The 27055-nt window shown below is 37.4% G+C and overlaps 7 protein-coding genes across 11 annotated transcripts; 3 read left to right on the top strand and 4 right to left on the bottom strand.

Annotated features, from left to right (window-relative positions):
• The first annotated feature begins 4209 nt into the window (after window positions 1-4209).
• Window positions 4210-5338, top strand: LOC104821814 (1,4-dihydroxy-2-naphthoyl-CoA thioesterase 1). 2 transcript variants are annotated; one of them, XM_010552815.1, is made up of 3 exons: window positions 4210-4226; window positions 4322-4627; window positions 4728-5338. In XM_010552815.1, exons 2-3 carry the CDS (start codon window positions 4505-4507, stop codon window positions 5067-5069), a joined length of 465 nt encoding a protein of 154 aa, XP_010551117.1. In that variant the 5' UTR covers window positions 4210-4226; window positions 4322-4504; the 3' UTR covers window positions 5070-5338. The 2 variants fall into 2 exon arrangements, with proteins under 2 accessions (XP_010551117.1, XP_010551116.1); XM_010552814.1 differs by lacking the exon at window positions 4210-4226 and having other exon boundaries at window positions 4233-4627.
• Window positions 5339-5412: 74 nt separating this feature from the next.
• On the top strand, window positions 5413-6286 carry LOC104821812. The gene has a single exon (XM_010552813.1). The coding sequence runs from the start codon at window positions 5531-5533 to the stop codon at window positions 6065-6067; it is 537 nt and encodes a 178-aa protein (XP_010551115.1). The 5' UTR covers window positions 5413-5530; the 3' UTR covers window positions 6068-6286.
• Window positions 6287-6458: 172 nt separating this feature from the next.
• Window positions 6459-9853, bottom strand: LOC104821811 (probable sugar phosphate/phosphate translocator At3g17430). The gene is made up of 10 exons (XM_010552812.2): window positions 9591-9853; window positions 8920-9162; window positions 8504-8611; window positions 8219-8250; window positions 8086-8136; window positions 7848-7909; window positions 7483-7744; window positions 7062-7327; window positions 6867-6964; window positions 6459-6775 (listed from the first exon to the last, which is right to left on the bottom strand). Exons 2-10 carry the CDS (start codon window positions 9001-9003, stop codon window positions 6626-6628), a joined length of 1113 nt encoding a protein of 370 aa, XP_010551114.1. The 5' UTR covers window positions 9004-9162; window positions 9591-9853; the 3' UTR covers window positions 6459-6625.
• Window positions 9854-10153: 300 nt separating this feature from the next.
• Window positions 10154-13551, bottom strand: LOC104821810 (pto-interacting protein 1-like). 3 transcript variants are annotated; one of them, XM_010552811.2, is made up of 9 exons: window positions 13484-13551; window positions 13232-13366; window positions 12441-12543; window positions 12092-12345; window positions 11853-11979; window positions 11451-11724; window positions 11123-11255; window positions 10631-10717; window positions 10154-10483 (listed from the first exon to the last, which is right to left on the bottom strand). In XM_010552811.2, the coding sequence occupies exons 3-9, from the start codon at window positions 12520-12522 to the stop codon at window positions 10343-10345; spliced, it is 1098 nt and encodes a 365-aa protein (XP_010551113.1). In that variant the 5' UTR covers window positions 12523-12543; window positions 13232-13366; window positions 13484-13551; the 3' UTR covers window positions 10154-10342. The 3 variants fall into 3 exon arrangements, with proteins under 3 accessions (XP_010551113.1, XP_010551112.1, XP_010551111.1); XM_010552810.1 differs by lacking the exon at window positions 13232-13366 and adding an exon at window positions 12684-12711 and having other exon boundaries at window positions 13416-13543; XM_010552809.1 differs by lacking the exon at window positions 13232-13366 and having other exon boundaries at window positions 13416-13543.
• A 2394-nt stretch (window positions 13552-15945) lies between these two features.
• LOC104821809 lies at window positions 15946-17998 on the top strand. Of its 2 annotated transcripts, none has more exons than XM_010552808.2 (3): window positions 15946-16056; window positions 16964-17262; window positions 17692-17998. In XM_010552808.2, the coding sequence occupies exons 2-3, from the start codon at window positions 16965-16967 to the stop codon at window positions 17745-17747; spliced, it is 354 nt and encodes a 117-aa protein (XP_010551110.1). In that variant the 5' UTR covers window positions 15946-16056; window position 16964; the 3' UTR covers window positions 17748-17998. The 2 variants fall into 2 exon arrangements, with proteins under 2 accessions (XP_010551110.1, XP_010551109.1); XM_010552807.1 differs by lacking the exon at window positions 15946-16056 and adding an exon at window positions 16700-16787.
• Window positions 17999-18623: 625 nt separating this feature from the next.
• LOC104821808 lies at window positions 18624-19706 on the bottom strand. The gene is made up of 5 exons (XM_010552806.2): window positions 19441-19706; window positions 19297-19365; window positions 19134-19209; window positions 18975-19039; window positions 18624-18891 (listed from the first exon to the last, which is right to left on the bottom strand). The coding sequence occupies exons 1-5, from the start codon at window positions 19594-19596 to the stop codon at window positions 18814-18816; spliced, it is 444 nt and encodes a 147-aa protein (XP_010551108.1). The 5' UTR covers window positions 19597-19706; the 3' UTR covers window positions 18624-18813.
• A 992-nt stretch (window positions 19707-20698) lies between these two features.
• LOC104821807 lies at window positions 20699-22143 on the bottom strand. The gene is made up of 3 exons (XM_010552804.1): window positions 21559-22143; window positions 21032-21322; window positions 20699-20902 (listed from the first exon to the last, which is right to left on the bottom strand). Exons 1-3 carry the CDS (start codon window positions 22058-22060, stop codon window positions 20802-20804), a joined length of 894 nt encoding a protein of 297 aa, XP_010551106.1. The 5' UTR covers window positions 22061-22143; the 3' UTR covers window positions 20699-20801.
• Window positions 22144-27055: the final 4912 nt, after the last annotated feature.

Here is a 27055-nt window from a genome sequence, read left to right as displayed (position 1 = left end):
AATTTGTTCACTCAAGGCAGCTTTTTCCGCATACCATTATATTTTTGCACTCACAAATACGTCATGTAATTTATAAGAATATGAATCCACGTCTCGTCATCATTTGTTGCTTAATCAAATTTGTTTCCGAGAAATTAAAAGACCATATATATATATATATATATATGTATGTATGTATATGGGAGGGGTATATGTATGTATGTATGTATATGGGAGGGGTATGGAGGCAATATAACAGAAATACCCTTACTTTGCTACATAGACTTCACGGACTACCCTCCAAAACCCTAAAATTTTGGAAAAAAAAATAAAAGGAACAAAAGACATAATTAACCCTCTCACAAAAGTAACGTGATATTCCTCTCTTCATTTTGAATTCATCTCTCTCATTTTCATTCTTTGATAACTCTTCATTTCTTTCTTAACTTTCTCTCTCTACTCTTATATTTCTCTCAACTCTTTCATTTTCTCCCTTCTCATTTCATTAACGAAAAATGATTATTTCGTTGAGGATATCCTCACCGACGACCTCATATCTTCTTCTTGAGTCGGTGTAAGACAGAACAAATGACAAAAACTGAAGGTAAATTCATTAATACAAGAGATTGGTTCGATGCATAAACTTTGTGTTTTGGGTTTGAGTTTTATGATTTTTAGAGTGAATCGTGTATTTTTTTTTATGAAAATGAGATAGATGCATAGCAAATCTGTCGAAGAATATGCAAGAGGCGTATATTTAATGCCAAATAAATGTTTGGAGCAATAATGGAACAGATTGACAAAGGTACGTTACATTGGTTACACCGTCTAAAATTTAATTTTGGTCACACTGGTCACACTAGTCACATTGGTCACAGAGGTCACACTGGTCACACTAATCATACTGGTCACACCGTTTAAAATTTGTTTTGGTCACACTGGTCACATTGGTCACACTAGTCACACTCACATTGGTCACACTAGTCACACTGGTCACACCGTTTAAAATTTGTTTTGGTCACACTGGTCACACTAGTCACACTGGTCACACCGTTCAAAATTTAGTTTTGGTCACACTAGTCATATTAGTCATATTGGTCACACTAGTTACACTAGTCACATTGGTCACACCGTTCAAAATTTAATTTTGGTCATACTGGTCACACCGTTCAAAATTTAGTTTTGGTCACACTGGTCACACCGTTCAAAATTTAGTTTTGGTCACGCTGGTCACACTGGTCACACTGGTCACACCGAAAATTTTTAAAATTCACGCGAAAAATTTAACTTTTTGTGGTGGAGGGAGTTTTAAAAATTTTAAAATATTTAAATTTTTTCCTAGGGAACCGAAAACTGTTCTCTCTCTTCTTTTTCTGTCATTGGGACCCACGCCAATGGGTATTATGGGAATAACATAATTATAAGGGTATGTTTTGAACTAACTTTTTTATTTATTTTTGCAGGGGTATGCCTTGAAGTCTTTGTAGCATAATAGAGATATTTTTGATAAAAGCCCGGATCAATGTGAACACAGAGTGATCGGCAGGAACCCATGTGAATTCCACATGTTTTTTTTTCCTGCATCTCTCTCTCTCTCTCTCGTTTACATCTCCGAGAATTTCACATCTCTATATATTTTAGTAACGCATACACATGCGCGCCCGCGCACATTTTATGACCAATTGACAATATAGTCATTATTTTATTCGTTAATATATATACACACACAATATATTTATACGGAATGTCGTTTAAATGGGAAATATTATGTTTTGCATGACACCCAACTTATTTTCTCTCTCTTATAAACCCAGCTTTTATCCCGATATATATATATACATATATACTATTTTTATGTGTGATATGCTCATTTTCGCACAAGTATTTGCGTATATTATATTAACACAAGTTTCCTTCCTTTCCGTAAGATAAAGTTTTTCTCCGAATATCCGGAGCCCAAAAAAAAAGAACGTCTACATTCATTCGCTCGATATATATATATATATATCGCTTGAAGTAAAAGGGCAACTTGAAGGGCAAATAATTTAAAAGGAAAACGTAGTTTAAAAGTAACATATGAAGTTTTGATCATGTAATGCTTGTGTATATATAATGAATATTAGGAACAAAAAGGGGGCATCAGGGCATGAGAGGAACCGTTGACAGTGCATGCACCCCCTTCTCGTAACAATAGAATCTCTTATTTTAAATCCCTATCTTCATTTTTTCAAAAATTAGACTTATTGCAACCCACATGACAGCCAACGGGCTTTGCTCATTGGTGGGAAATCACTTCGCTTCTTTATATATGTTTTTTTTCTGACACTTTAATTGTTATGTATATTATTGAACGTGGTTTCCGGTTACATGATTCAGAACCGGTGCACAAAATTTGGTGGAGTTGTGGGAAGAGGAAGTAGAAACATATATAAAGCAGATGAATATGTTTTTCTTATAACCAGTCAAAATTGGACCCACTGCAAATTACATATTTGATTAAAAGTGGTGTAAGACAATTAATTATAAGCACAAGCACTCCTTTATACCCAATACAAAACCAAGCATGTTATATATATATATATATATATATAGAGAGATACAAAGAATATTATAGAAATTAAAATCTCCAACAAAAAGAATAATATTATAAAATATTATTAGAGAAGATTTGAAAACATTATAATAATATTACGTATTAGATTTGATATTATTTTTATATTTTAAATATTTATATTGATTAAATAAGATATTATATACTTTTATTTTATATGTATAAATATTGTAATGCTTTACGTTAAATAATAAAAAATTTAACAATTATTCACCATTTTCCCTATTGAATGGTCGGTCCGTTTGATTGGGAGTTGACTCTGACCGGAAGTGGCGGTTTGGTCGGTCCGCCAATTCGGTGACTTTGTGCGAACTCAGCGTCCTCTCTCTACCGAATCTCTCTCTCTCTCTCTCTCTCTCTCTCTCTCTCTCACACACATTTTCCAATGATAGTTGATACTCGATGCCAGTTTAATTCTATCTATATATATGTATATATATGTAACGTTTTCTAAGTGACTAATCAGAACTATAGTCAGTCAAGATTGTGGGCCTTGCCGCCAATATAAAGTGGTAAACGTTGTTGGAAATTTAAAAGAAATTGTATTGATTTCCAAGTGCAGTCTATACCCATTCCTTACTTCCTAAAAAAAGATAAAAACATGGGGAAAAAAAAGAAACAGAGCAACCGAACATTGTCTCGGTTTCGGTTTCAGTATTTTTTCGGATTGATTCGGAAACAATTTATTCGATTGTATAAAAATTATAAAAAAAGAATTAACAAAATATTAATTGAGTCGGTTCGATGAGGTTTTGGTTTATATTCGGTTCAAAACGGTTTTGTTATATAAATACTAAAAAAGAATCGAAATGCATATTGGAGTTGATTTCGGATTGCCGGTTAAGCTTTTCTGTGATTCTCAATCTGCAATACATATTGCAAATAACCCGGTATACCATGAGCATACTAAATATATAGAGTTGTGCTGTCATCTTGTTCGAGAGAAGATCAATCTTGGTTTTCTTCAGCCAATTCATGTTTCTTCTGCGGAACAGGTGGCGGACTTGCTGACAAAACCTTTGTCTGCTGATCAAACCGATTTTCTACTTGTCAAGATGAGAATACAGTCCTTGTATTATCCATCTTGAGGGAGAGTATTGAAGACTCCGGTCTTTAGGTTGATTTCGGTTTGATGATTGGTTATTTTTCTATTTCCGGTTTAGTGCGTCGGTTCAGTTTGTTAGTTTTGTTTTCAAGTTTATGTTTGTATGTACGAGACTGTTTTGATTTTTGAAATACAAAGAAAATTCTCACGCTGTGTTTCTCTCTTTGCTCTCTCTACCATTTCAAAAAATTCCATATTAACACATACATTTGTAAATAAAAGAGACAATTCGAGTTTTAACCTCGCTCGGTATTGATCGGTTTAGATATTATTCAGAATCGAAACGCCCATCCTACGGAAACAGAATGTTCAGCTAAAAAAGCCCATGGGCCACGCCTGGGCTTTACATCGCCTCTTTAAAAAAATCAGGCCGAAAAAAAGGGTAATGGTAAATCGAATCAAATGTGGGCCTGCCCCCCTCCCCCCTTTTTTGTCTATTTCCGCACGTTTACGGTTTCAATCTTATCATCATAATGATAACAACATAAATGCCAAATTTAGAAGATGATATGCTAACCATTATTTACAAAGGTCTATCATCATCATCTCCCCTCCTTACACAAGAATCTTGGATTGTAGACAGAACTGTAATTGTTTTGGTTTTGCTTGTTTTTGGAACACCGCAGGTAGGAATAAGGCTGCAAGATCAATCGATTGACCCGTTTGAGTGAATCGTCGGCACTGCTCCCAACAACCCCCGATCCCAATAACCAAATCCATCCACACACTTCTCCTTCGTCTCTCAACCACTCTTTCACCAAAACCTACCACCTCTCTCTCTCTCTCTCTCTCTCTCTCTCTCTCAATTCATGGATTCTTCGTCCAAGACTCAGGGCTTGGACCCTCCGCTTCATCTGTTGGGCTTCGAGATCGACGAGTTATCACCGACACGAATCACCGGCCGCCTTCCTGTCACTTCCACCTGCTGCCAGGTTTCTTCTCATTCTCAATTGTATTAATTCCTTCGTCATCATCAACATTCTCTCCTCTCTGATTGCATGTGGCTCCTTTTTTTTGTGTTACGCGAGGCAGCCCTTCAAGGTATTGCACGGCGGCGTCTCCGCCCTGATCGCCGAGTCTCTGGCCAGCATGGGGGCCCACATGGCATCTGGGTTCAAAAGGGTCGCCGGAATTCACCTCTCCATCAACCACATGAAGTCCGCTGACCTCGGCGACCTCATCTTGGCCGAGGCCTCACCGCTGAGCCTGGGCAGGACCATTCAGGTCTGGGAGGTCAAGCTATGGAAGACCCATCACTCTCCTCAATCCAAAACCTTGGTCTCTTCCTCGAGGGTAACTCTTCTCTGCAATCTTCCAGTTCCTGACCATGCCCACGACGCCGCTGATCGGCTCAGACAGTTTTCCAAGTTGTAATAATGTGTCTATACATATATATGTTGGTTTCAATTGGCTTATTTACGGAACAATCAGAGACCGAGCTCCCCCTGCTGTAGACCTGAATCAAACCAGAGGAGTCTTCATCATGATGTTGCCGCCACTTGAAGAAGTTTCACCTTATCCTTCTCTCTTCCCATTTCCCATCAATTGTCTTTTTAGTAGTGGGATGTAAAAATGACTGATTGATGAAGAGAGGGCATGTAGTCATGCAGTTGCTCCAATGGAAAAAACATCAATTCTCTCTTTTTTTAAATCCAAAATAATATGATATATATATATATATATATATATAATCAGCAAGTAGTGTGTGTTCTGAGTAATGGATTGAAAGAAGAAATTCAAGAGCGAGGAGAGCAAACGCAAATTCTAAGTTAAAAACTTTATAAAAAAAAGGCTCCATATTGATTCCAACTGCTAAAAGAGAAGGATTTGGGTCAATGAACAGAGAGCAGCGTCGGCGGGAATGCGACGGCTGTGGAACGACGGAGGCGGCGATGATACACAACGTCCGAGAGAGAGGGATTCTCCGGCGAGAATGCACCGACTGCTTGCTGAAGAGCCACAATGGCCTCTTCTGTCCGGTCTGTCTCCAAGTCTTCGAAGGCATCGTCCCTCCTCCCTCCTCTCGCCTCATCTGCCTTAGCTGTCCCTCCATTACCCACCTATCCTGCTCCGATCCCTCTTCCTCTTCTTCCTTCACTTGCCCTCCCTGCTCCGACCCTCTTTTCTCCTTCTTCCCCGTTTCCCCGTCTTCTCCCCTGGACAAGCAATCCGCCAAGGCCCTCGTTGCTGCCGCCAAAATCTCGGCTCTCTCCATGTCTAAAGCTGAGGCTCTCGCCAAGAACGAGGCTGATAAGAGGGTCAGAGAGGCAGCCTTCGCCAGGAAGCGAGCCCAAGAGGCTCTCCTCCATCTTAACTCCCTCGGTTCCACACCCCCTCCTCCTGATCCAACAACTACAAATTCGGGTCCGTGAAGATTGGATCAGCTCAGTGACATAACACGCTCACAAGGTGTTTGCTCGAATGCCTCACCCAGAAAGCTCGGGACTTTGAATCCTGTCGTCGTTTCCGCTGCCAAAACGATGCAAAGGAGTTGTGACATTCACATAATGTTTTTTTTTTCTGTGTAAGCGAGTACCTTTCGGATTCGCTCCGATTTTATCGATTGAACTATCCAAATTAACCTTATTACATTCCTGGAACAGAGCAGTCTGAAATTGGACAGCAAAAGGTGTAGAAATCCTCCAACCATAATAACGTCCTTGTAATAAAAATGTTGTAAGGTGACCAACGAAGGCAAAAATAGTTGGCTTTTGTTTTTGTCCCTTCTACTTGAGCATTCAAATTCAAAGCGTGGGACGAAAATGTGATGGACAACCAAAACTTTTCCACTGAACTAAAATAGTTGAGAATTATGTCTTTCAAGTAACTACAAACGATTTTGTGGATTTCGTTTTTCTGAACTTACCAACATTGGCTATTCCACTACTTTTAGCTTTCAATGTCCGGGGACCAAAACCTATGTGTGGACGCTAGGCGTTGTGGGTTCGACCAATATGGGATAACCGAGACGTTGTGATCAAGGGGGTTTCCTCATCGTTTGGCTCAGCTGCTGAGAAGGGGCCCTCTCCACTGTCGCTTGGCTTGAATATATCCGAAGACTTCTTCTCCATCTTCCAGTCCTGCCGAAGAACGAAGAACATGAATGACCCGCCTTAGCCATTCCATATGGAAGACAGAGAGAGAGATGGACGAGAGGTGAACTTGACTGACCTTAGCGACTCGATCTGGAAGACTGTCCGGAGTTGACTGTTGTGACGCCTTCACATCCTTCACTTTTATGTAGTTGTACATTACAACTCCACACAGCGCTGTGACAGAAAGAACACATGCCACAATATATATGTATATAAAAAGAGTACCTGTATATGGTATACATATGCTCAACACAAGACAACCCATGTATACCTATTGCATATCCGATGATGTTCAGGCCAGTGATTGCAGACTCTGGAAAGATGACTGTCGAGAGGGCGATCAGAATCCAGTCTTTGAGAACACCAGCAACCCTTATGGTGACCGCCCCTGTTCTCCCAATCACTAAGAATATCGAGAAGTTCAAGGCTAATGCACAGAGTGCGTTCGAAAAGAAGATCCAAAAGTTGAACTGTATCTGCGAAACTTCCATCCCTGGCTTCTCCAGTATGTACCATGGCACAAACAGGAAAACAAAACTGCACACAACATAAAGAACCTAATTTTAAGGAAGCCGAGCAGATTCTATTTAGCACAAACATAAAATCAATCGAAATGATAAAATAACAGATTCTATTTCTGAAATTTTAAAAAAAAATGTTAAAGCAACATCAGGACTCAGGGAAAGAGTGACCTGCAGGGAGCTATATAATATAAGCTGGTGACAGGATTCAATGTCAAGCCCTTCTTCTGTAGAAGAACTTGAGTTAGCACAAGCCTGAGAGCTTCAGCAAATATGCCTGTGACCTGGTAGACTGTGCCAACTATGTTGAAATGAATTTCCCCATATGAGGATACAACAACTCCGACACTGACCAGCAACATGTTCAAGAACACGTCGCACCTTGCTTTGTCAGTGCCACACACAACGGCCATAAGAAATGTTGCTACCGGCACTGCAATTGCAAACTCAAGCATTAGGAAGCTTTTATGACATAATCAGAATGCCATTTAGTAATACAGATATCGTAACTAAAAGCTCATGCACGCTCCACATACTTAGAGCTTTCAGCATCTGAATGAAGGCCACCGAAATGTGAAGATATGCAGTATTGCCAAACCTGAACAGGAGAAAACATAGTAGTCAAGAAACATTGTAAACAGTGGGTATGACTAGCATAGAGCAAGTTAAGTGATGGCCAAATCACCATTTAAATTCTATTAGGAAGAACACAAATGTACCCACTCTGCAAAGAATAAGAACCCTGGAATTTTTTTTCTGAAATCAAGGACTCACCAGAGGCTTGATGCAAAAAATGCGCTTATAGGTACCACACAGGTTGCATATCTGCCCCCACAAATAATGTGTTAAAACAGAGAACGGAGGGACTATATATAAGCAAAGACAAATGGAGATTAAGCTGGCTTACATTTCAAATGTCATTTTAACGGGAGATACAACCTACATCACAAAGAAAAAACTAATCACCTGGCTAGCATCGAATGCAATAAATCAACAAATCAGGTTGTGATATTATATGTTGCCATTGTGGGGAAATCGGGAAATGAGAGGAAAAAAAAGTTAAAATATGCTGAAAGAAAACTCAACATTTTATGAAGCATAAATCATGCGGATATACATGCTCACCCTATGAGTAAGCATACACAACACAATCATAAGTGAAAGCACTTTCATTGTACTATGAGAAAAGTACCTTGAATACACGAATAAGAAGGAAGGCCACAAATCCAGAAAACCCCATATGGATCATTGTCAGTGTTATAGGAAACGGAAAATTGAAGTACTTTGGAGACAGTACCCACTGCAAAGAAAAGGCAAAAATAGAAAGATGTGAGATAAAAGTCAGCTTCTAGCACAATAGGAGCCAAAGACAAGAAATGGTCCCCTGCTTTGTTAAAACCAAAAACAAGGAGAATGAACGAGTTCTATTCGACACCCATAGTTTACTGAGTGATCTGTATGTGCATTTTATATACACAACACATCCGTTCGGACCTGAAACTTTTGGCATCCAAATATGCAAAATCACCAATGAATATGCAGAAATAGACAGAGATGTCTGCTTATATATTATATACTTGACTCGAGTATAACAGCCATTGCCATCACCTTGTTGTACAGGATAACTCCTGATGAGAGCAAAATGTAGATCAGTAAGTAGAAATAAGTCAGTACAAGTGTCTTGTTTATCATCTCTGCTCAATCTTCGTTTTTCTCTTCCCTCGATTCAAAAGCCGAAATTTTTGGTTGATTCAGTTCTTGATAGTCAGTGGCCCATCACTGCAACAACACAATAACAAGGCAGTGACCCACCTTGAAACCCAGTAGATCCAAGGATTCCATGCCTGTTATCTGAACCCGGAACAAAATGTACCCCTAGTTAGACATTGCCGATTCAACTGAGCAGATAAGATTATCACGCACTTAGTAGGAACGATGAGAAGAATCTTACACCGCGTGGAAATAACAACACAGATCAAAGAAACCCCAATTCCGTCGACGAACTCAAAAGTGAGAAACAAAACAAATTTGCCATGAAATTGGCATCGTAAGTAAACTACTCAGATGAGTTTACAAAAATGGAAAATGCCTGAAATATTCTTATCAACAGGCAAAATCAAAGCCTAAAACGTGAAGTTGAGGGCGCGAAAGCCTAAATCGACCGACAGAGCCGAGTGTAGGAGAAATCAAGAGATCACGATCAGAGACACAGCGAATTGGATCGGATCCGCGGAGGAGGAAGCGTGGGAATCAAACTATTGGGCGAGAGTAGTAAGTACCTCGAGATCAGAAGCCAGGAACTGCGAATCTCGACGTAGAACAAACGCGCGAATCCAGCATAATGTAGCGAATGTGGATCACAAGATCACCTGAGATGAAAATTTCCGAAAACTCCGACGGGCTGCAATGCAACAGCAGAAAAAAAAAGGACGAAGAATGCGTCACAAGCAAAACGACGAAAGCAGAAGGAGATTTAGGAGCGGAAGAGACGAACAAGTTCATGGGAACTGAATGGATAGCAAATATAAGGCAGCATAGCAGAGCTGGACGAGGGGAATTGTGTTTCCGTGAAAAGAAAATGGACAGACGGTGGAGATGAATCCTCCGATGAGTGGATCCATGATCCAACGGCCAATAGGCCTACAGTGTTATAAATAAAAGGTGCAGGAGGCCTCTAAGCGACAAGACATGGCGAAATAATTGGGCCCAGCTTCGATTTGGGATTTAAAAGAAAAAAAAAATCAATTTCATTAGCATTTTAGGTTTATGATGCGAAAATCTATATGAACGAATAGAAAACATTAGCTATTGCAAAACCTTTGCGCCCTGACCAATTCTAAAGTAAATAAACACGCCAATGGATTTTCTTCTATATTATGGTAAAATGCAATATTTTTCTGTTTGCAAAAGACAAAACAGTGGGGAAGGAGAGAATTCACATACAATCCTTAAATTCTGAAAATGAAACCACAAGGATTTTGAGTACGATCAAAAGGGAATTTATAATTGTGATAGAGAAAGGTGAGGGTTATTAGAGAATGGGGTGACGGTTGGGGGTATGGGGAGCAGAGCGAGGAGGGTTGAGAAGAGGTTGAAGAGCCTTCACCACTATGCTCATGTTCGGCCTGAAGTCCGCCTCGTACTGCACGCACAGCGCCGCCACCGCCGCCATCTGCCACAATTATCATTTCGTTACCACATTTTCAAAACATCATCTGTTACCATACACACAAGAGAGAGAGAGAGAGAATTCGACAATGGAAATAGATTTGAAAATGAATACATACAAAGGGATTCATAGTAACACTTAACCACATACCTTGGCAACGGCTTTTGGAGGGTACTCCCCATTCAATCTCGCATCAACGCACTGCTTCACCTTGTCTTCACTCAGCTTAGGCGTCGCCTGTTTTCCACATTCAAAATTTCTCACTCTCCAATAGCAACAACATCCATCTAAAAATTCTTGGGACAATCTCAGATTTTATGAACACTCAACTCATATCCTTAACCCACATGGTTAAAGTTCAGTTCAGGGAGCTATTCTTCAGACATCTCTGGGTCGCAAACAGGGCAATCGTTAACATTTAGGGCTTTAAATTGTATCAATATTATTCTCTTTTTTTCCTTTCTACAGAAGAAGAACCAAGTGAGGTACTTATCTCTTCTACGGGGATGTAAAGAGTTTTTTCTTAGACTTTTAACCTCCTTTGTCATAGGTACTGCTATAGAGATCTTTAGTATTTTTTTTTTGTTATTTATATACGAGAAAAGTGGGAAAGGAAAGAGAGATCACTATGCTAAACATTACCCATGTCACAAGACTCTGCTGTCCACGCGGTAACGTATGATCGACAGGTTTACGACCCGTGAGAAGCTCCAGCAGAACAACACCAAAACTGTACACATCACTCTTTGTGCTCAATGTTCCAGTCATTGCATATCTGAAGCACGTCCCAAAAAAAAAAGAGTTTGAAAAATTATAATAGAAAAAACTAAATCCAGGTTAACCACTTAGTTCTTCATACTATTTTATACCATGATACCCTCCTATAGTCCCGAGAGCATGAGTTAAAAATGTGAGAATTTGAAGATCACTACTGATAAGGAGGGGAAAAGATGAAGGGGTGGGGACTTACTCGGGTGCGTGATAACCAAAGGTTCCTAGAACACGAGTCGAGTGAAGGCGTGCAGCCATGTCGGGGGCTTGATTGGACAGATCGAAATCGGCGATCTTGGCATCGTCGTCGTCAAACAGAAGGACATTGCTGGATTTGATATCTCTGTGGATAACTGGAGGGCTCGTCTTCTCGTGCAAGTACTCGAGCCCTCTGGCAGCACCCACAGCGATTTTAACTCTCTGTTGCCATGATAGAACTGGACCAGGTTGCGCTCCTTTGACACCTTTCCGACCTGCAATATGAAATCACAACTTTCTATTTTACTCATCCTACAACCTTGGGCGAGTAGTCTTTTAATTCCTTTACTTTTCGCATTTTATCAGTTGTTACCTGCTAAAATATTACAGGATAGTAACTTACCATGAAGGATATCATGAAGAGAACCATTAGGAGCATACTCATAAGCAAGAACTCGGAGAGGGCCATCAACGCAGTAACCAAGAAGTGCAACAACATTTTCGTGTCTCAATCTTGAAACCATTGATACCTGCCAATGTTTTCTATGTCAGCAAAAAGGCAAAGATCGAGAGAACAATTCTATGGAAAAGTTTGATGGAGAATAACATGAACTTAGAAGCTTTGGGAAGCATTAGGTCTACCTGGGCAAGAAACTCTTGATCAGGTTGCTTGCTGGAGTCCAGCTTCTTGATGGCGGCCGTCTTACCGCTTTTAAGAACACCATAAAACACTCTTCCATATGAGCCCTCACCGATCAAAGCCTTTGACCCATAGTTATCGGTTATATCCCTCAGTTCATCTGCGGAAATGGCGGGTACAGCTATAGGCTGCATAGCAATGACAGGGCGACGGTCCTTGGGCTGATCTTCTTTTCTATGGTGTCCACCATTGTAACCTTTAAAGCAGTTAAAATATCAATTACCTTACCAGCTAAAAGGGATTGATTAATAAATACGTAACGCAACAGAAAACCGAGAGCAGATAAGCTACCTGGTGTGTTGGGCACCGGCCTCGACCCAGTTTCAGCAGCTCTACGAAAATCCTCTCCACCACAGCAACCGAAGCAGCCCATTAAGCTTTCCTCTCAGACGAGCTGATGAAATATTATGGTAAATTCAGACACAAAAATTGTAATGTGGGACAAGGCTTGAGCTAATCTGCTTCTCTCTCAGTCGAGGAAACCAATTGTATGCATAAACAAAGACACTGTTTGAAGGCAAAACTCCAACGAACCGTTTGGCACTCAAATAAGCAGCCCAAACTGTAAACGTAAACAAGAACATGTTCAGACATGAAGAATTCCGCATGTGACTGAAAGTAAAGAGACGTTCAGACACAACTAAGGGTAAGTGAACAGCTCCCCTCAGGACAAAGACTAGAGCAGTTCGCGCTTTCCTCTCATACAAACTAAAGGAATCGCGAAGCAGAGAAATATTCAGACACGGAGAGAAATATTCAGCAGCAGCTAAGATTGAACCAGTATTTTTTTTTTTTTTGGTAATCAAATTGAACCAGTATTGAACCAGCTAAGATTGAACCACGGAGAGAAATAACCAGCTAAGATTGAACCAGTATTGACATGCTTCCATGGATTAATTATTCGATCAGTTCACACTCCGGGGCAAGGGGCAAATAAAGGGCCTGAAACACTACCAGAAAAACATAATTTTCACCAAAATAGGTGCTTTTGAAAGGTATAAAACTGTTCGCTTCCGTGATCCCAAAAACATAAACCGATCAAAATCAATAGAGCAAAAACTGGGAGATCGCGTTTCGTAGACCTAGAACATCACAAGTCAACGAGCGCAACCCAACAATTCGCACTCCGGACAAGTAAAATCGAAATCAATTCCGACGGTCACATATCTCATCACCAACATCGGCATGAAATCAGGTCAGAAGAATCGATCAACGGCCTAAGAGGAAAAGAAACATGCGAGTCAGACAGAAGAACAGAGCATTTACCTCTTCTCAATCTAAGCAAAAAGGAGAATGATTTGTATTTCCGATGATCGTCGAAGTTGCGGTGATACCTTTCGTCGTCTTCTCCGTTGGATTTGGTGTAGCCTACGCCTGCACAAGCTAAATTTCCTTCCCGGCGAAATTGACAGTTAGGGTTATATATAGGAAATAATGAGGGAAACGGCGCAAGATAGTACGACGCGCACTATAGCAGCTTCGGGTCTACATCATATTTCGCAAATTGCGTTAATTATTATTAATTAACCCTTTCTTTGACGAGTTCTGGTTGGGTATCACAACTCAGCAAGTCTTAATTAATTCATTGATCACCAAATTGGTTTGTAATTATAATTTTAATCAAACGAATACTGCCACAAAGATAATCTACTCTGACGATGTAGACATTTGTTAGTTATAACGTCTAAACGTTGATAGACTTAATTTTTAGCATCAAACACGAAATTTATAACTTCTTATCTTGGAATTCCTTTATGCAAATTGGAAAATAGTCTCACAAATATTGATAAGCATATAAAAAAGTTTATTGTAATTGCTCATATACTTGATGTAATAAAATCTTAGATAAGTATATAATTGTGTTTTTAAACAATATCACTAACTAAACATTTTGAAACTCAAGTGTTTAATATATATAGCTGTCTAAGAATGAAAGTTTTATATATATATATATATATATAGATAGATAGCAGATGCAGATGACTTTTCTTGGTTATAATGCAAACTAATATGCTTTGACTTTTAACCGATGCCTTTTTTTTTCTATATGATTGGGTCGTCCGTCTCCAAGTCCACCACGTAGAAGTTTTCACCACAAATTCGACCGTGTCATGCTTGAAATTTAATGGAAGTGGGTGCAGTTATAAATGGTCAACCAAATGATCATATACTCGCGATCCCCCACGCGCAAATTGAAAGATCCTTCCATTTGTGTTCCTGCTTTGACATGTTTAGCTTGTTAAGAGAATTGCCTACCAAAGTTGGCGTTGGCACGGGCGTGAAAAAATATTTGATTCAATCCGATTCGTCTTAGATCACGAGACAAATGAATCGATTCTCGTGGTAAATCCATTTTGACAGTGAAATATGTGTTGGCTCGCGAACAGCTTTGGGTGTCAAATCCATTTTGACACCCCACCCGTTCGTAAATTTTATAGTCTAACTATATGTTTTTTTATTCTTTAAAACACATGATTTGTTGTCCACATACGATTTTTAGTTACATAAAAAAATGATTCTCGAATGCCCATATGAGTAAAACTTTGAATGGTAGTGGCTTTTATTTTGGGTTTTTGGCTTTAGTTTTTGTTTTTTAATTTTTAGTTTTTGGTTTTTGGCTTTTGAATTTTATAAGTTTGTAAATCTAAAAAATTGTGGTGTTGAATGGGAGGTGGTTTTCGGATTTTAAAAAGTGAAAACACCAACAATCAAGTTTTTTAAAATTTGGTTTTCCTAAAAACCCGGAAATCTACTTTATAGAAAAAATCAACTAAAACCCAAAAACTATAATTTTTTAGATTTACAAACTTATAAAATCCAAAAGCCAAAAGCCAAAAACCAAAAACTAAAAACTAAAAACTAAAAACCAAAAACTAAAGCCAAAAACCCAAAATAAAAGCCACTACCATTCAAACTCTGTAGCTTTTGGTTTTTAGTTGATTTTTTCCATAAAGTAGATTTCCGCGTTTTTAGGAAAACCAAAAATTAAAAAACTTAATTATTGGTTTTTTCAGTTTTTAAAATCCAAAAACTCCGAAAACCACCCCCATTCAACACCTAATTCTTCCTCTTGTCTTCTCTTTTATTTTTCATTGGGTAAAACCCCTAAAAAACCTCTAACTTGCAAAAATATATACAAATAAACCTTCAACTTGAAAAACTATCATTTAATCCCCGAACTTGTAACTTGTCACTGAATAAAACCTCAAACTTGCAAATTATTGCTCTAATAAACCTTTGATCGGTTTGACCACAATTTCAAACGATCGGAAATCTACGTATTAACGGATTGTTGATGTCACCTTATGCACGTTATCAATTTTAATTTAAAAAATGACATCAACAATCCGTCAATACGTGGATTTCCGATCGTTTGAAATTGTGGTCAAACTGTTCAAAGGTTTATTAGAACAATAATTTGCAAATTCGAGGTTTTATTCAGTGACAAGTTACAAGTTCGGAGATTGAATGACAGTTTTTCAAGTTGAAGGTTTATTTATATATATTTGTGTAAGTTGGAAGTTTTTTTAGGGATTTTAACCTTTTTCATTCGAAATCATGATCTCATTTCATATTATTTTTTTTCTCAATTGAATTGGATCGATATAAATAATGTTTTTTGAACAGTTAAAAAGGTGAGTTTATTTTCTAAATTTGGATTTTCATTAAAAAAAAATATGTCGGACCAAATTTCGGCCTTGCAAAATAAATGTTTCATTATGGGCTTTTTGCCATTTGAGAAATAGTGTTTTTTTAAGTTTCATCGGCCCAATGAAACTCTGTGCCCCGTGACGCGACTTTTTTCTTTCGGTGGCTGGTTTCTCTCCCTCGCGTGTTTCTGCCTGCCTCTGGAGCCTCTCTCTCGTGTACTCCATCGTGTCCCTCCGTCTGCGATTCTCCTTTTCCGGTGAGTTTCTCTTCCATTCCGGCGAGCTCCGTCGTTTCTTCGTTTAGTTGAATCGAGCCGTAACGAGTCGAGTCGAGTCGAATCTCCGTCGGTGTCGAATCGAGTCTCCGTCGAATCGAGATTGGGGGCTTAGGGTTTCGAATTTTGTGATTTCATGTTTTCTATGTGTTACAGTTTCAAATGCCCCCTTGTGCTCGTCTCCTTGGACTCTCTCTCTTCAAGTTGAGTCTAGATTCGTGTCAAATGAACTACCACATCGATTCTATTTGAATATTATGTCATCCTGGGTGCTTAGAATTTTGATAGCTTGAGTTTTTTAACACGGTGCAGGACTATAATGAAGATGGACAACTCTCACTCTCAGATTTTACTGATCTAATTATAATTGATAGTTTGATTTCTCTAACAAGATGCAGGTCTAAATGAAAGTTGTTTGAACTTATGTTTATGAGAGGATTTGGATAATTGGATTTGTATGACTGGATGATTTTGGATAAAAAAATGTTGACTTTGCATGATTTGGGGTCGAAATATGGATGAAATTTGTATGAAACTGGGATTTGGTCCGGATCATTATACATTGTATATTTTTGCTGAAATTTGTAGAGGTTGGCTGAAAAACACGTGTTTGGGTTTTCATGGTACTCGAGTCTCGTGAGATCGAGTTCAGTTTTACAGATCTCGGAACCCAAGTATGCCGAGGTCGAGTGCGAGTACTCCAAAAATCCCGGGTACCTGTCTGGGCACAACCCTAGTTATTTCTTCTAGTATGCTCAGAGAAACTGAGTTATGTTATGTGTAAAGTGATGGAACCTGCAACTTTTCTGTTTACTGAGGATTTGTGTGCAGCTATGTATATATCTTCTGATTACGACAAAGAAAGAAAACTGATAAATTGGGAAAACAGGATGGCGAGCAAGATGGCAACGGTCGTGTCAGAGGCGATGAACAGCACTACTGCAGTATACACGTTTCTGGGAGTAGCTTTTGTAGCGCTGGGAGTAAGATCGAATGGTCTACAGAAGAGAGTTGAGGCCTTGGAAAGTGAAAAAGATTCGCTGCTAAAGTCCAACAAGTCCATGAAGACAAATATTTGGGACATGAAGCAACTTCTCTATGCCGAAGCCGCTGCTGCAGGCGCTTCTGCGGTGGTTCCTCTTACAACACTCCAGACCATCTATGGCGAGCTCCCCACCTCCTCATCCGGTAAATCTCAACGCATTGTATATCTCAGAAATAGGGGTGGTCGTTTCGGGTTTATGTTCGTATTCAGTTATTTCGGTTTTAGAAAAACTATATAACCATTTGGTTTTTATATTGGATTTGGTTCGCTTGGTTCTATTTCGGTTCGATTTCTGTTTTTGTTGATAAAAATGGTGATTTTTCAAAGATAGTTTTCAGTTTTTTCAGTTGTTCTTTTTATTCGTTTCACGTTTTCTTATATTTTAAAGAAATTTTCGGGTTTTTCCGTTATTCTTTTATTCGGTCCGGTTTTAGTTTTTATTGATAAAAGTAATATTTTTTCACGGAAAATTTTGGTTATTTTAGTTGTTTTTTATTTGGTTAGACTCTGTTTCAGTTTTTTCTATTTTAGAAAAATTATAATCATTCGGTTTTTTTACTATTACTATATAGACGGAGGTGACATAGCCAATGAAGACAAGAAATCATCTGCGCGGATCACGATCTGAAAGCCAACTTTCGATCCACTTTGCAATGTTAGGAAGCGGAGGTGGAGGGATCAATGAGAGATGGAACTTTATGTCATGCTCATTCACGTGTTCATATCACTGCTATATCAGTGTTCCTCCTCCGGTCTAAACCTTTTGTTGCCTTTCGGAAAACCGGACTGAACCATATTTATAGTCTGGGAACTTTTGTGATATAACCAACCCATTGATTTCGGCTTAAACCCCAAATAAGAATGGACAATTATCGAGTATATATAAGATGTAAATCCATTCACAAAGTTTAGTCATTCATAGCTTCCGAGGCTCACTGAAAAGTGTTTAATCATATTGCCTTATTGGAAAAACAGCAATGTTTACGGCAAGATGGTGCAAACAGATAGCAGTGAAATTGGGTGATCGTTAAAGAATATATAAAATATGTTCTTCTACAGGTTAAAATCCAAACGTGGAGAAAGAAAGAAGTGTTTCGATTCTTTTGAGAGATATAATTGAACCAAAAATTTGATAAATTTTCGGATTATAGAAAAAATAGCAGTGAAACTGGCCATGGGAAGTGGCACACCAAGGCAAAATATGTTCATAATACATACCACAATTATCTTTACTCAATCTTCAGACTACTGGGGAAGGAGAAAAGATTGTATATGAAAACATTGCAAAATTGCTTTGTATAGAATCAAAGCCCTTTTTACACTTTGCTTGAAAGTATTTTTGCCTTTTGCAATGCCATGAGGAACACACTCGCTCGGAGAAGGAGCAAAGACAGAAGGCAAGAATATAGATAGCCTTAGCCTGCAGAGATCTCAATGGTGCAAGAAAAAACATGCGAACATGCGGAGAAGAGGGAGACAGCAAACAAAACCGAAAGCCGCAAAATGAGAAGCCACTTCTTTGAATTTCTGATTTTACCGAAACATATGGAGAGACCGGAAACTTCAATCAATCAAAATGTTTGGAGAACATCTTTTCTAAGTCCAGGAGCTCTACAGATGAACCTTCCTTTAACATAAGAGGCGAAAACAAACTCACAGCGAGCAGCCAAGTTGATAATACATGCCCTTTTGAACTATGTGGACCTTGAAGGTGCTAACTTTGTGTAACCCAGATCAATCAACTTTCTAATCAACACTTTCTCTGCATTTGCCTACAAACCAAACAAGCAGTAAACTAGGGTTTGTTCCAAGACGCAAAGAAAAAATACATTGAAGCAAAGGGAGGAAACGAAACCTCAAGCAAAGGACTGTTCTTGGGGATATTGCAAGCCAGGATGATATTGAGGCCAGTCTTCAACACTGCGGTATAAACCAGCAAAGTTATATCTCGGCCTGAACGATTTTATCAGGAAAGACATGAACACTGAGTGAGCGATTTCCGGTCGGAACTTACCCAGTCTACGAGCAATGCCGGAGCCAGTGTTATCAGATGTTCCTCCGAGTATTGAAGCAATACTCACTGTATTGCTCTGCCACGGAATCCGAGTCAGTAGCCATAGATCAAACGATGAAATCCAGAAATTGCAGCTTCAAAAATCGAGGTTTCGGAAACTCACTGGTCGGGTAGATGCAGCGGCGTACATATTCCCAAATCTGGCGGAGTTACAACCAACCCACACGTATATCTGCGAATTTGGGGTTGCGAATGAAGTGGAAGCCATGGAGATGAGAGAGCTAGGGAAAAGAGTTTGAACGGGAACCTGATTGGGGAGACGGATAATTTGGAAGAAGAGTGTGACGTCGTCGGAAACCTCAGAGAAGCAGGAGACGTGGACGCCGTCTCCGTCGCCGGTGATCTTCACATCGGCAACAGACCGGACAACGTCTTCGTACTCAGCTTCCTCGCTGCGAGCCATTGACCCTGTTCCGAAGAAATTCGACGTTCTTTGCTTTCGGGTTCTGACCGAATTTGCCCCGAGTCTAAATTCTAAATTATTTTCGTTTGATTTCGTGTTTTTTTTTTCCGATTTAGGTTTCGTATTTGTGTAGAAACTAGGGGTAGAGACGGTTCAGTTCGGTTCTTCATAATTGAAATTTACGGTTTTTTTTTCAAATGGTATTATTTAAAATTTTCGAACCATATATTTATCGGTTTTTTCATGAACTAAATTTTATAAAATTTTCGAAAAAAGAATATTTTTAAGTACATCTAATTTTTTTTAACAAAAACCGAAAACAAATCGTAATAAAATTAGAATCGAATGGAACCTAATAATATATATTATTATTTTAGTATAAATTTTAAAATACCGAATAAATCGTTTTTAAATCGAACTGATAAAATTACGAAACTTCCTTCCCTCATTAGGGATGGACATCTTAACTCGTAATCCGGGGTTTGGAAGTACCTGATTTAATAATAAGTATCTGAATAAAGGGTATTCGAATATTAACGATGATGAGATTGAGAAAAAAAAAGACTAAATTTTCGACCCCCGAATCCGAATTCGAGTTTCAATTATTTTATAAAATATCCGAGATACCCGACATAGTTATTAAAAATCTAAAATATACTTTATACTTATAATATTTATCTAAATTATTATTATTATTTATTAAAATACTTTTATTTTAGTTAAAAAAAATTATCTTCTAACCCTTTTTATCTAAAAATTCCACAATTTTAAATCATATTTTATTTTTTGTTATTTTTTTTCTATGTAACCGAATTAACCATTTATTTTTTTCTCAAATTCTCACTCATATCAGGAACTTTCCCATTTATAATTTTTATCTCTGTTGATTCATGATTCGGAATTTTATAAGTTGTATAGGTTCGAGTACCCACGAATATAAAACCGAGATTCTCATTAAACTCGAACTACAAATACCTGAATTTTATGAAATCAAGATCGAGATAATATTTTTATAAAATCCGTAGTGATGAAGACGATACAAAATTTTCTAAAAATTAGACTACCCGACCGTATCCAGCTTTATCCCTAATAGAAACGCCAGTAGAAACGCTAAACATGGCTATAAGATTAAGATTTTGTTAACACCGAATGCACGAAATTTTTAATTAAAAAAATCAGAAAATGGAATAATAGACAAAAACGAATCACAAAACGGTGTAAATAAAACCCATCAACATCGCCAATATCAAAGTTAGATAATATATGTTATTAGAATGGCACCCCGCTTGTTCAGCCATCGCTCCACCTGCAAAAAAAATAATAATAATAAAGTATACATTAAACCAACAAAAAAAAAAATTAGAGATTTGCAAATTGGTCAAAGTTTTACCCAACAAAAAAAAAAAAATTGGTCAATGAGAGAGAGAGAGATTACCGCAATCTCTGGTGGCGTTGTTGAAAGCAGAACAGAGGCAGAGGAAACCTTCGGACTCGGTGTCGAAACCACATGAGCCGCCAGACTTCTGGCAGTGACCGCAGCCGACGTCGGGCACAGAGTACGACAGCTCTATCCCGTACAGCCAATCAAAAGGCGCCACGTCCCTCATGTTCCCGCCGTCGATCACCGACGTGTAGTGCGAACAGTCCAGTATGTCCATGCTCATCACCCGCACCGTGTCGTAACCCGTGAAACAGCAATACGGCGTCGTATGGACTGTGCTGTTACCTAAAATCCCAATTAAGTTTCCTTTTTGAACCACAAGAGGCCATAGAACCCGGAAAAGTCTTGAAATTTCATGTGCATAAAAAGCAAGAAAGAAAAGGGCTTGAATTTTTTACGCAAAAGAGCGTGAATCCGACGAATTTACAACCAATTTCAGAAACTAGGTTTGTATTCAAAGTGTTTCCTTTAAAGATTAAACATTTTTTTCGTATAGAACGAGAAGAAGGGCACACACTTACCATAGAGGGAGGAGGTGAGGTTGAACACGCGAAAAGAACTGCAAGAGGAGTAGAGCTCGGAGCAGGAATGGCCGGAGAAGTTGAAGCAGAGGTTGCGGAAGTGGTTGAGAACGGGAGAGTCGACGGAGCAGTTGAGGAGGGCGAAAACGGTGTCGTACGAGGGCCTGATTACCGCGTTCTGGAGATCCGTCAGCTTGAAATCGTGGTGAGGCTGGAGGATGGAGCACGTGGACATGGACGGGTCGTACACTGCAACTCTGTTCTTGAGGTAGTCGATCCTCTGGACTTTGTAGCTGCCGGAAGGGGTGAGGAAGAAGAGATCTGTGGAGGATGAACAGTTGAACATTCCCCTTAACTGAGGAGCTCCGCATCCTTCGTCCACTCCGAACGGGTAATTTATCTGAATGTTCCCGCAGGTCGTTCTGCATGGCGTGCTCCACGTTATCCCCATGCACGTGAAGAAGAAGAAGATGGCCACTATTAACAAGAATGCCCTCCCCATTTCTTCTTCTTTTTCCTCCTCCTTGTTTTGGTTCCGTAGTTTTTGAGAGAGGCCCGGGACGCTCTCACGCTAATCGGAGCTTTTTTTCTTTTTATTTTCCTGTCAGCTTTTTTGACCGTTGGTGTCTGGACATCATGAGTGGGTCCCACGCTTTGAAAAACTTGCAGTGTCCCCCACGATAGAATAATCCATGGCGTTAAGGGCAATGATTATTTAAAATATAAAAAATCCCAAAAAAAATACTCAATTTTTACTGAACAAATTCAATTTTTTTACAAAATTAAAATTCAACTTAATTTTTAAATTATAAATAAATCTAAACTTTACAATAAATATCAATTTTAAATTTATCGTTTATTTTTTATAGTGATATCATGATATATAAATGATTATATATCAAATATGATCAAATTATTAATTTATCACATAGGATATTCATATAATATGTCAATATTTAAATTTTTAAGAGTGATAATAATTAAAATTTTAGATTTTTTGTTTTGAGATTTTTTTTGAGTGTCTACACTAATCCTGATATTTATCTTTTTTTAAAAATCGAATTTAATCCTAAAAAATCAATCATATGATACTTTTTATAGTTCACAGTCCTTACAATAATTTAACTGAATATCGAGTATTTAAAATCAATAAAAATATTTTTTTCTTTAAATCTATTATATCTCCCGACTATGTAGAGAATTTAGAACCAAGTTTTGAATAAAAAGAAAAATCTTGTCAAATCTGTTTTTGTATCAAATGTGTGTATTAGTTTGGCACTCTCAGTCTCTGTCGTGGCTCCGTCTCTCTCAGTCTCCATCGAGATTGTGTTTTCGATGTGTTTCGGTATCTTTCGATATGTTTCGACTTTCGATTAAACTGATATAGTAGCAGTTATCGATTCCGTTGAATATGTTGTTGATTTGTCAGTATCCTTTAGTATGATATATTTGTAGTGAAGTTTGTTTGTGAAAATTTTCAGATTTGAGAGAGGAATTTGGGTGAAACACAAATGAAAGAGACAAGTTCTGAAAGAAAGTTATGTATTTTTCTCTTTAAGTTTCGGCAATTTTACAAGTTGATATATAGGAATATTTACTACATAATATATGGAAACTTTAAACAACAGACATTGACAATATATACAGAAAAGGAAACTAGCTAATATTTTTCTTGATTTTCGTCAGAGTCATATCCCTCAGATTGAGTTTGAGTGTCTGTCTAAGATACGCTTCAGACCTTCTGCTTCACACCATGATTTTACTTGCTTTTGATGTTCGAGATTGTTGTTGTCGTTTTGATCTTCAACAGTTTGATTAATATGAAGTTCTTATTTTTTTGAAACAGAATTGTGGTGATATGGTGTTGAGCTAATCAAGAGTGGAAACAATGCCGAAAAGAGGAAGCATGTGCCATCATCAACTATCACTGATGAACAACCGAAAACTAAAAGGGTAGTTCCTAAGAGATCACGGGTATGAGATCATTTTACTGAACTTCCAAGCAATCCGAAAAAATGCTCCTGCACTACAAAAAAATAGTTAATTAGCAACGAAATTAACAACGAAATCCATTTCGTTGTAAAATTAGCAACGAAATTGCAACGCTTTTGCAACGAAATTTTTTTGCAACGATTTTGCAACGCAACATTTTCGTTGTAAATTAGCAACGAAAAATTTCGTTGCAAAGCGTTGCTAAAGCGTTGCAAAATCGTTAGTAAATCGTTACATTTTTTTTTGCAATTAGCAACGCTTTACAACGCAATAATTTCATTGTTAACTTGCAACGCAAGCGTTGCAAAGCGTTGCAAAATCGTTGCAAAAATTATTGGTAAATCGTTGGAAAAAATTAATTTTGCAACGCTTTGCAACACAACAATTTCGTTGCAAATATTATTTTTTAATAATTAATATGATTTGACCGATTAAAAAATAAATAAATTCACAACGCAATTTCGTTGCTAATTGAATTTACAACGCAATTTCGTTCCTAAATTACAACGAAATTGCGTTGCAAATTTAAAATAAATTTGTGGTTACAATTGATTACGATTTTCACGTCTTTTGCAATGATTGCGTTGCAATGTTTTTCTATATAATCAACACCCAACACAATTCAAACACAACTCATCAACAACTTCTCACTCTAAAAATTATCTAAAACCTCTCTCCATCCACAACTTAAAGAAAAATCAAATAAAAACAAATTTTATTATTTTTATTAAATATTTATTTTATTATTTTTGTTAATTATTTATTCTTAAACATTAATTTATAAATCTTAAATAAATTTTATAATTCTACAAATATATATATATATAATCTTTATTTGTTATTTAATATTTATATTTATTAATATTTTTTTAATTAATTTTAATTTAATTTTTAAAAAAAATCTGAAATTCTAAATTATTTTTTTTATTTTAATATTAACTTTAACAACGAAATTGCATTGCTAATTTTGCAACGAAAAAATTGCGTTGCAATTAGCAACGAAAATATTTCGTTGCAAAGCGTTACAAATTTGCAACGCTTTGCAACGTTATATTGTTTGCAACGACGAGTTAGCAACGAAAATTATTTCGTTGCAATTTCATTGCAAACCCTGTTTTGCAACAAAATCTGTAGGTAGCAACGAAAAAATTGCGTTGCTAAAAGACTTTTTTTTTTAGTGCTGCAACTTTTGTGGTATAGTGTTAAGTGGATCTTTATTATCGAGAACTAGCACTTTGAAGAACCACATAGAAAAGACTTGCAAAGAGTATAAGAAGCTTGTTGAAAGTGGATCGCAGAATATCTTGACAATTAAGTCTGAAAGTGGTGGTGATGTTAACCTTATTGATATTGGGTTTAGTCAAGATGTGAGTTAAAGGGTACTAGCGAGAATGATTATAATGGATGAGTTGTCCTTCGCCTTTGTTGAAGCTATTAGTATAGGCGTTTTTGTAGTATTGCGATGTCTTCCTTTGTGATTCCCCACGGAAAACAATAGGTAGAGAAGTTTATCAACGTTTTTTTTTAATTGAGAAAACTTCTTTGAAGAGATTGCTAAATGGAAACAAGCAAAGAGTCTTGTTTACCACACATATATGGACATGAATCACTACCGTGAACTACGTAGTTATCACTGCTCACTTTATTGATAGTGATTGAAAGTTGAACAGAAGAATTATTGATTTCAGTCCTATTTCAAATCATAAAGGAGAGACAATTGCTAGACAATTTGAGAAATGCTTGGATGATTTGGGTATTGATAAATTATTCACCATCATTATTGATAATGCTAGTTCAAACGATTGTGCTATTAAGTTTTTGAGGAATCGATTGAGTATTATGAAACCAGATACTCTTATATTGGATGGTGAGTACATGCATTTGCGTTGTGGAGCATATATTCTGAATTTGATTGTGAAAGAAAGGTTGTCGGACATGGGCGATAGTGTGATCAGTATTCGCAATGCAATTAAGTATGTAAGATCATCGGACTCTAAACTGCAGTCATTCAAAAACTGTGTGGATAGTGGTAAATTTACTAGAGGAAGTCTTGTCTTGGATTGTACAACTCAATGGCATTCAACTTTTCTTATGTTGACATCTGCTCTAAAATACCAAGAAACATTTTAGAGAATGGAGCAAGAAGACAAACTCTATGATGACTACTTTCGTGAAGGTGACGAGTTTAGATCCAGAAAAAAAGGATTGGGCCACCTTCGGAAAGTGATTGGGATAAAACTCGACGTCTGGTACATATCTTGAGAGTTTTTTTATGATTTGACTTTGGCCTTTTCAACTACAACTAAGGTCACTTCTAGAACCGCTTAAATGAAAAAAAAGCGTCAATGATACTGCGTAGGTTGTTTGATTTGTATCATTCATGGTACAAATTAACCGACAACTATGACGGAGAGTGAAAGCGGAAATAGATCAGTTGGTAACACGGAGTTGTGTTGTACCAACTAATAATATTGATCTTGGCATTGATTTCGAGAAGTATGATAATCATTTTGTTTCTTTCAATCAAGTGATGGTGGATGACGAGGATACATATGGATCACTAAGTGAGTTAGATCTCTATTTGATGGAGAAAGTTGAAATGGTCAAATCTAACGTTTGAATATGGAGTTTGATATCCTCTACGGTGGAAGATGCATAGTGGTAAATTTTCGATCTCAAGGCATATGGCGAGAGATATATTGCGTTTCCGGTCTCTACGATTGCATTTGAATCAACGTTTAGCATAGGATGTCGTATTCTAAATCAATATCGAAGTAATTTAACTTTCGATATGGTCGGGACCTTGGTTCTTTCATAGAGTCGGTTACGATCTGCACTAATTTCCGATGCAACGCAAAATCTCAAATATATGATAGAAGATACTAACTTTATGTATGCATTGGTAGAAGGTATGTCTTAATATATTCATTTGATTACTATATATTTACTAAATTGTTATTTTATAGTTAATTTTTTCTTTTTCTGTATATAATTTTGTGGAGGACAATCATTTAAAGAATAAAAAAAGATTAAAAGGTAACTTCTTGTGTTTAATTAAAATCTTATTTTTAAATCTATAACGTATTTCTTTCATCTTTATTTTATTAGTGTGAAGGAAGCAAATGCAGATGAAGATGTGAAGTTTGAAGTTTTTGGAGGTAAATATTTCGAGAGAACTTGATCATTTTGAGTGTTGTTAATATTTTGTAGTTGGGATTAATCATTTTAGAATACTAATATTTTATAGTTTAGGGTTTGGATTGATCATTTTTCATCATTAATATCATGATGAAATTAAAAGATCTTGCAATTTTTTGAGGATTAATTATTTTATAAACTTGTTTGGATGGATTATTTTGAAGTTTTTTGGAGATTTATTATTCATTTTTTAAAATCTATCATAACCGAACAGAATTATTAAAACTGAATCGAATCGAACCGAATCAATATACATTTAACCGTTTGATTATAATTTTTGTGTTAAAACCGAATCGAACCGATTAAA

This window comes from Tarenaya hassleriana, unplaced genomic scaffold (genome assembly GCF_000463585.1).
Source record: "Tarenaya hassleriana unplaced genomic scaffold, ASM46358v1 Cleome34, whole genome shotgun sequence".
In the NCBI taxonomy this organism is placed as follows: Eukaryota; Viridiplantae; Streptophyta; class Magnoliopsida; order Brassicales; family Cleomaceae; genus Tarenaya; species Tarenaya hassleriana.
Note: the sequence above shows the minus strand (reverse complement) of the source record. Positions and strands in the feature narration are given on the sequence as shown.